The sequence below is a fragment of the Neophocaena asiaeorientalis genome, unplaced genomic scaffold (assembly GCF_003031525.2).
Source record: "Neophocaena asiaeorientalis asiaeorientalis breed wild unplaced genomic scaffold, Neophocaena_asiaeorientalis_V1.1 scaffold476, whole genome shotgun sequence".
Taxonomy (NCBI): domain Eukaryota; kingdom Metazoa; phylum Chordata; class Mammalia; order Artiodactyla; family Phocoenidae; genus Neophocaena; species Neophocaena asiaeorientalis.
This window is the reverse complement of record NW_020172178.1, coordinates 553,313-562,288: the sequence shown is the minus strand read 5'-3', so window position 1 is coordinate 562,288 and position 8,976 is coordinate 553,313. Positions and strand designations below refer to the sequence as shown.

Sequence of the window (8,976 nt, the reverse complement as noted above, 5' to 3'; positions counted from 1 at the left end):
GGAAATTGGTCTGAAAGCCGGTTTGCAGAGCAGTTTATAGAGTGTGTGTTTACAGGGGGTGACTTAAGGGTGCCCAGAGAGATTGGGGAAAGGAACTAAGTAAATGCTCCTTCGATGAATGAGCTATGGTGTCTGACTCTCCGCTCTCTGTCCTGACCCCCTGGTTCCTTCACCCAACCTAAAAATAAGATTGTCCATGCGTTGGGGGCGGGGACGCTCTGGAGAGCCCCTCTATAAATCAAAGCGCTCGTCAGGTGCTCTCACCCGATCAGCGGAGGCCATGCATACCTGTGGTGCGGCCTGGCGGGGCCCGGGGCAGCTTGTTTGAAAGAAACGTAACGCGCTACTTCGCCACCGACTTGTTGATAATCTCGCCTCAAACAGGAGTTTGAGATGGCTGACGAAAAGCAGTGGTGGAGAGGTCCTCCCCGGGGCCGTCGGCAACTCCTTCCAAGGTGCAGCCGTATGGCTGGAACGGTCCCCCCGCCCGGGACTACAGAAGGGAGAACGCAGCACTTGGCCCCGAGAGTGGCGGCCTGCACCTCGAGCCCGGGCAACCGGGGCGCCTTCGGCACCGTCCGAATGGGGTGGAGGAGGGGAGGGATTCCTCAGGGATCGAGCGCAAAAAGGGGTCTCCAGTCCTTACTCCCTTCCCGCCCCCTCGGAGAAACTTGGCGGGGGGGGGACGGCAGGCAAGGAGCAAGACCCTCGGGAGCTGGAGTCTGCCTCGCGGGTGGATAAATAAATTATTAAGCGCCCAATACACAATAGCCTCACTAGATGGAGACGAGGAATCACTGCAGCGGCGCTGGCGGCAGCTGCGGCGGCGGGGAGCGCGGGCGGGAGCGCAGCCCCGGGCGGGAGGCGGGCGAGCTCTGGCTCGGCTCACGTCTGTTTTCCTTCCAGCCCTGCCGGGGCCCCCGGCTCAGCCGCCCCGGAGGCCCAAACCTCGCGCAAACTTTTGCTCCAGTGCCCGGCGCTCCTCCCAGGCATGTGAAGCCCCCAGGCGCCCGCACAGTCGCCAGGGTGAGGACCGAGGCCCCGCCTAGAGGGCGGGGGACTGGGGAGGCGGCTGGCTTTAAATGGGGGCCGTCCGGCCGCTCGGGAACAGATTCTGCCGCGGGGGGGGGGGAGCGGGCGTCTCCCTTCCTCGCGCCGAGGATCGGCTGGGGCCGCCGCCAGGCAAGGTGGCGTAAGGCCCCGGAGGGGTGCGGGCGGAGATGGAGACGCGGGGGGAGCTCGTGCCCTGAGGCCGGAGGCCGGGGCTCGGCAGAGCGCGAGGGCAAACGGGGCGCGCACTGAGGTGCATGTGTTGCAGTGTGCGCAGTGAGGGCCGGCGGGGCAGAGAGGGTGCACGCAGCGTGTACATGCAGGGTCAGCGAGCGTGCGGGCAGGAGTCGGTGGGTGTGCACGGCCGTTTCTGTGGGTGTGCACGCAGGGTGAATGGTGCCCGCCGGGTTTGAAGTGTGCTCACAGTGGGAGAGAGTTGAGCATGGCTGTTTCTGGGGAGGTGCACGGGCCTCGGTAAGCGTGCTTGGCTGTTTGTGGAGGTGTGCATGGGGCCAGGGTTTGCGCGCAGGATTCCGGGGGCGTGCACCACGACGGACTGTAAGTTCTTGGATGCCGGCCCCTGTGAGTGTGCATGAAGGGTCAGCGAGGATGCAAGCTGGAACGAAAGGCCAGACTTGGTTTACGAGGGTGCCCCAGGGTGCGGGGCGTGCCCGCCCAACCTGGACTGCTACGTGTGTGTGGGTGCGCAACCACGGTGGTGCCAGCGGCGCCCGCCTGACCCGAGCTTTGCTCCCCTGACAGTTCGCCCCGGGAGCGGGTGCCGCGGGCCGAGATGCTCCTCCGGGACCTGGTGCTGCGCCGTGGCTACTGCTGGCCCTCACTGCTGCTGCACTGCGCGCTCCACCCGCTCTGGGGCTTCGTGCAGGTGAGCGGTGGCGCGGGCTGCGCGCGCCTGAGGACCTCCTGGTCAGGACCGGGTAGGGGGTGGTTGTCACTTCACTCCCACGACCCTGGCTTCCTGAAGTCGCCCCTCTGATTGGTCCTGGGAAGAGTTTAGGAAAAGAAAGGATGCATACTCTCGCTCTGAAAAGATAAGAAACTCCTGAAGGAGGCTTCGGTCCTGGCCAGCTGAGGCCTTCAGGACAGCGCCTTGGAACAGAAAAGGCTGAGGGAATGCCTTCTTGATGATAATATTCTATTGCAGAAATGCAGACAAAGAAACCTTAGAGCTTTTACAAAGTTAAAAAGAAAAATGATACCAAGAATATACCTTCTTTATTTCCCATCAGAGCCACTGGTAAGCTTCATATCAGCCTTCTTAAACTGGACTTCAACACAGAAGGGGTTGTTTCTTGTAGGTAGTAGAGTTGAGGATGTGGACAGGTTTTGCGAGGTGGCCACTGGTGGGGGAATGTAAGAAGGAGCTGTCGATCTATAAGGACTGCCTGAGGATGGAATCTTCACCCCGGGCCCCCCAGTCCCCAGGGCAGAGACCAGGTAGCCACCAACTCGAGTGACCTGTGTTAGGGTCAGAGAGATGGTAAGATGGGATGGTCCCTAGTCCCTCCCAGAATGCACACAGTCAGCAGTACAGTGGAATGGCGAAGAGGTGGACTTTGGTGTCAGCTCTGAATTTTGGGCCCCAGCTCTGCCCCTTACCGGCTGGGGGACTTTAGACAGTGCACTTAACCTCTCTGGGCTCTGGTTTCTTCTTCCTCCCTGTGCTAGTATAAGTACTTGATGAGATAAAGATTACTTAGCGCAGCTCCTGAACCATAATAAACACTAAGTGGTAGCTGGTGCTGCTATTATTGCTGTTGGTAATAGTAACGTCACTCCTCTAACTGGCTAGCCAGGCACTCTGTTGATTGCTATGTAGTCTGATCGAGAATTTTGAATCGTTTTGATCAGCATTTTTACCATTTCAGTCATTGAAATACCCACTCTGGGGTGTTTGCAGCTTCGTGTCCTTCTGTTGGCATTTTGGGGCTTGGGGACTATTCAGGTAGTTGCCCTGAGTAGGAGGTGACAGTCCAGAGAAGATGGGATTGAGCAACGCTGCTTGCCAGGCTGCCAAGGCTCATGAGCTGTCCCAAGTGACGGGGCATTGCTGGGAACCAGGGTGGTCAGTCCTGCTTGTATGGCAGCCCTGGTGACCCCTGGAGAGAACCAGGGGCTCTAATGCTGGAACCAGCCAGCTCGGGGGAGCGCTCGAGTGGAGGAGGGGCATACCCCCCTGCTGCAGCGCCGGGCCCATCTTGTGCTCTCTTCCCTGGCTTGCTTCTGTGTCACTCACGATTGTTTTCCTTTCGGAATTTGACAGCTTTGTTTAATGTGTGAAGCGGCAGTTATTAAACTCAGCTGTGCCTCCTTGGGATTCAGAATTTTGTCACTTCGAAACACTTGGGTGGTTTGGGACCAGTTTCTCTCGTTCAACTTTTAGCTGAACCTCAGGTGTTAAGCTCACGTCCTTTTTGTATTCGGTTGTTTACAGTTTTCCCTCTTCTGGGAGACTTTTTCAGCTAGTACAGAGAGCAACATGATGTTGTTAATCTCCAAGGACTGGAATTTTCTGCAGGAACTAGCAGGATAGAAACAGCAGATCCACCACCTCCCTACCCACTCCCACCACCAAAAGAAAGGATTTTGTAAAGTAGCTTCGTTTTTTAGCAGTGTCCTTCAGCCAGGCAGTACTCACACAAGCAAATGTGTGTGTGAGTTTGTGTGTGTGTATTTCAGATGCCGTTGACTCAATGCAAATCAAGTTTTGTGAAAATCAATTAGAAAAGAAATCCTCCAGGCAAGTAGAATGGGTAAAATCTTGGCTGGAGGCGCTGGAAAGATTAATCTACAGATGATAAGGACTGAGAAGTCAAGGGAAAAGGGGCTTTGGAAGGAATGGATTTGGTTTTTGAGCAAAAGAGCTGAAACCAGAAGAGAGGGGAGAAGAGGAAAAATCGAAGTGCACAAAGCCATGTTTCCCTTTAAGTGGAGAGAGTGTCATTTGTCACGTCATAGGAGTTTCTTGAACATAAAGAAATCTATCTGTGCTTTCATGAGCTTTTTGCCAGAAGAACCCCTCTAAGTCGTAAACATCTGGAAGGGTGAGACCAGCACAATAATTGGTGAAGCAAGAGGTCTGTGGTCCCTCAAAGCACCAGGTTCCAACCTTGAGATCAGCCCGGAGCCTCTGGCTGCTGCCTGGATGATAAGAGACTTAATCATTACAGTCCGATGACATTAAATGGCCACAAGGTTGGTGGGGGCACTCTTGAGGCTCTTCCCATTTTTCCTTCGTGTGTCTGGAATTGAGATTTTGAGCTTTTGTGATTTAGGGTTCTTCTAAGTTCACTTCCACATGAGTCCTTTTTTTTTTTTTTTTGCAAGTGAAGAGGATGACAGGCTGGCGAATTTATTAGGTGTGACAGGAGTGTGTCTCATCAAGTTACTGTGGCGCTGTAACAGTATCGAGTTACTGTCTCGATAAAAGATGCCAGAAGCCATCATCCTTGTGGGCGCCCCCCTAAAGCAATTGTCATGGAGACAGGCTCTGATCCGGGCCTGTGGGTCTCTGCATGGCAATGAGGAGCCATCCCAGACCCAAGCGATGCCGACCCCCTGCCCCTGTGGTCAGTCATTACAGCTTCACTTATTTAGTCAGCTGCAATTATTGGGCACCTACTGTTTGCCAGGGCCCCCGTATTAAGTGCAAGGGATCTAGGGGTCCCTGCCTTCGTGGCATTGACAGTCTAGCACTGGAGAGATTGTTAGACAAGTCATAATAGGCAGGAGTGCTCAACAGGAGCAAGTAGCTTAGAAACAGGAGCTTGTGGAAGATTCAGAGAAACCTCGCGGATGCAGTGCTTCAGCTGAGACACGAACAAGGAGAAATCAGGAGTCAGGATGCAAGCGTGAGTGAAGTGTCCAGGTGGTGGAGGGAACAGCCCCGAGGTGGGAGGAGAGGGCAGGGCATTGGAAGAACACAGGTGAGGCCTCTGTTGGAAGCCACTAACATCGTGTCTTACAGTTTGGACTTGATCCTGAGGGCTCTGGGGGCCGTGGAAAGTTTTAAGAAAGAGACGACACAACCTCAGATCGGCATTTTAGAAATCTCAGTCCAGCTCCAGCACAAAGTTCGGATTCAGGGAGGGGGTGAGGCAAGGGGCACAGGGGCTGGTGAGAGTAGGGTTGCCAGATTTAGCAAATAAAAATACAGGCGGTCCAGTTCAATTTTCATATGAACAACGGATCGTTCTTGAGCATTAAGTATACCCCATACAATATTTGGGACATATTTATACTTAAACAATGTTGTTGTTTCTCTAAAACTTTACAGGGTGTCCTGTATTTTATCTGGCAATGCTAGGAGAGAGGCAGGGCTACCCAGTGGGGATGTGATGGTGTCCTGGTTTAGGGCTGTAGTACTGGGAGTGAGGAGAGGTGGATGGATTCAAGGACTATTTAGGAGGACTGGGCCAGAGAGCTACACTGCTTGGCCAGAAGTGAGAACTGGCTGCCACAGCACCGTGTCCCCCAGACCACGGTGCCAGGGACCAAATCCAGGTGACCACGGTGCCAGGGGCCAAATCCAGGTGACCACGGTGCCAGGGACCAAATCCAGGTGACTGCAGGACCTCTCTGTGCCTCAGGACTCTGGCCCCAGGAGGACGCTGCAGAGCAGGGACAGGACGGCAGGAGATGGCAAAACCGGAATAAAAAGTGGTCACAGGAAGTCACGATACCGGCTTTAGGCGGGTCGTTGACCTCTCTGGGCCTCTGCTCCTTCTTGGTTAAGTCTAGCTAAGAGCAAGTGACTTCAGGGGCAAGTTTCTTCTCCTTGTAAGACCCCCCAGGATGTAAACCAACCAAGCCAGGCATTGAGACAAGCTCGTGGTACCGAGGTTTCCTCTCTGCTGGTCTAAACACAACACTGCCGACCCACAGAATCCCAAAGTGGACCCAGAGCTGGGGGATGGGGTAGATCCCATGTTTCTCCACTGCTGGGCAGACAATCCCCGGCACACACTTTTACTGAGCACCAATGGAACGCCGGGCCCTGCGCAACTTTGGTAAATCACTTAGCTTTTGCCAAGCCTGTCGTCCCAGCCAGTAAGTGTGGATGATAAGAGCTACCTCTCTTGATTATCCTCATGGCGAAAGGAGAGCCTGTTTCCCACGACTGACGCAGTAGGGCTCAGAAGTCACACTTAGTCAGGATTGATAAAGCACAGACCCACCTACCTTTCTGCTCCAAGATGCTCACCACTTAGTGTGGGAGGACATTAACAGTGGGAAAAGGGCCCCAAAGGGGAGGGTTTACGAGGTGAAGAGGCAGCACTGGGCAGCTGGGTCTCATTTTGGGGGGCGTGGGGTTCAGGATAGCTTGCCTGGGAAAGCCATGTAAGAGCTGGGTTTGAAGGAGGCATAGAAGTTGGCAAGTGGATAAAGGACCTGTGTAACCAGCTGTCAGTCTAGGGAGGCTCAGCGGCCACAGGCTTGCACTAGACCAAACCAGTGAGGAGCCCCAGGGGTCCCCGCCTCGGGGAGGACAGCCCGCTCAGGCTCGCTAATTTTGTGATGACCTTTGGGTAAGCAGTTATGCCCGCTCGCATTTCAGTGGGACCGTTACACGAGAGACCACAGATGTTTAACACGCCGTGTGTGCCTGCACTTCCCCCACGTCAGCCTTGAAACTTGGCCCTGGTTTCCCTGCCTGTAATTTCATCACATTGTAATGCACTCTTACACAGATGTGCCCTTACAGCCTCGCACGAAAATAGGCCATTGTGTTGGGCCAGGTTAAAGAAACGTGCTCCCCTTGAACGCTCTTGCATAAATTGCGCCTCGGAGAGTGGGAAAGTAATGGCTTTGGCAATGGCATTGCTTGAAGTCTGCACACTTGGTAGAGCTCAGAGGCCAGCCGTTGGGAGAAGGGAGATTTTGAGCAACCGCCATGGTCTTAGAAGGTCAGAACCCAGATGGTGATGGGAGGGCCGGCAACTACGCTGGGGGAGAAGCCAGTGGATTTGCCATGACGTCTAAGGAGTTAATCATCTCCGTAAAACAACAGAAAAGGCTCACGGTCTGAGGATATGCTCTTCCCGGCGGGAGGTAAGATTGCCTTCCAGAGTTTGAAATGCAGTCAGTGGTCCTTTAAGAACACTAAAAGGTGGTGAGCAGGAGCTTCGTGGCCTCGTCAATGTCAAGTCAGGGCTGTAAATCAATCCACTGCCTGCTGCCATTCCGGTAGCCATTACCCATCCTGTTCACATCTGCCAAGTGGCAAGCGAGCAGCCGAGCCCCGCTGGCTCTCTCTGCGGGCCTGGAACACGTGCAGCAAAGGGTCTGCACTGGCCCCCAAAGGCAGGCCTTCCGTGGCTTGTTGCAGGGAAATTGGGGCTCTGGGTTTCTACGCACCGGAGATGACAGCCAGAGAGATGAACTGTGGGCATCACTGAAGTAGGGGGTGACCACCAACTCTTCCTTCATGTCTTTGAATCAGCTGTTCTCTGGACAGGCAGAAAATGCTAGGTTCAAAGGTCTATGGCACTCTGCCATAGAGAGGGATGTTGGCAGTTGGTCTAAACCAGCCATTCTCTCACTGGCTACATAGTTTAACCTGGGATGCTTCAACAAATACGCGTGCGCAGCTCCACCTGTAGAAATTCTGACTTTAACTGGCATGGGAAAAGCTCGAGCATGAGTATTTTTTAAAGCTGCCTGGAGATTCTGATGTGCAAGAAGGGCTGGGAACCGCTGGGTGAACACAACCCACTTTTGCTCCCCTTTTTAGTTTACAGATGGGGAAAGTGGGACTGGTGTTGAAAGAACACCAGCCCAGGAATCAAGAGGTGTGGATTCTGGTGAATTCCAGGCATTTCCTTAGGTGTTACGATGGCGAGAGAAAAAACAAAAGGCCTGACCCCTGACCGCATAGACCTTAGAGTCCAGGGGTAGATAGGCGGCTGAGCTAGGCAAACGCCCCCATGTGGATTTCTGCCTCACAGAGTGAAATCCGGTGCCAGGAGAACCTGTAAAATGGAGGTCTGACCTGGTGGTGATGGGGGGGGGCGGTCAGAGGTGCTTCCCTGAGGAGGTGGTACCAAGCTGAGTAATGGCTCAGTGCTCAAAGGGAGGGAGCATGACCAGACGCCAGGCACCGGCAGGAGGGCTTTGAGAGCAGAGCAGAAGGCCAGAGCAGGAGGGGAGGGGGGCCCTCCCTCGCAGGGCCCTGTGGCCCCGTGATTCCCCTGAGCTGTGGGTGAGCATCCGGGCACGGCGGGGCGGGGGGGTGCAGGCAGTGTGGTCAGATGTGTTTCCCACAAGGCCGCTCGGGTGGCTCGTGCACCACACCGGGGAGGTTGCTCTGCTCCCCTTCATCGCGTGCACCACCAGAGCAGAGGCCTGGCCGGGTAAGGTTCCTCCCCCAAGGTGGGGGGACCTTGGCCCAGATTGGACACAGAGAGGCCATCAGGAACTGTGGCCAGAGAGGAGGCGAGGGCTTGGTCCTGCACCGTAGCCAGGCAGATGGGAGAAGCGGTTAGGTCAGGTTACACAGAAGGTAAAATCAGTGTCCTGTCACCATCTGGGTGTGAGAACCTCAGGCGGCCACTTCTCCTGCCTGGGCCTCAGTTTCCTCATTAGCACGATGGGGAGATTCTAGATGCCTCTCATGAATGCCCAAGCCAACTGCCCCGGTCCCACAGAGCTGGAAATACAACCTAGGTCTCCATCCCTGCCAGGCCTGCCCCGCGTAACACTGTTCCCTGCGAGTCAGCCCAGTTTCTGGCTCTTCCTCCTGCCTAGGTCTGGGGAGGGGTGCGTGCGTCGGGGTGGTCCCGTTTGGGCTCCCAGATGCCGCATTGGCTTCTCTCGGGCGCCCGTGCCCATTCCTGCAGGTGACACACGGGGAGCCCCGGAAGTCCTGCTCCAAGGTGACGGACAGCTGCCAACACATCTGCCAGT

At 55.2% G+C, this 8,976-nt stretch overlaps 1 protein-coding gene across 1 annotated transcript in view; it reads left to right on the top strand.

Annotated features, from left to right (window-relative positions):
- Positions 1-1,082: 1,082 nt before the first annotated feature.
- PRIMA1 (proline rich membrane anchor 1) overlaps positions 1,083-8,976 on the top strand; it is a 59,800-nt gene continuing 51,906 nt past the window's right edge. Inside the window, 4 exon segments of the mRNA XM_024760032.1 lie at positions 1,083-1,124; positions 1,126-1,187; positions 1,813-1,936; positions 8,910-8,974. Of these exon segments, the coding sequence (XP_024615800.1) occupies positions 1,083-1,124; positions 1,126-1,187; positions 1,813-1,936; positions 8,910-8,974 (293 nt within the window).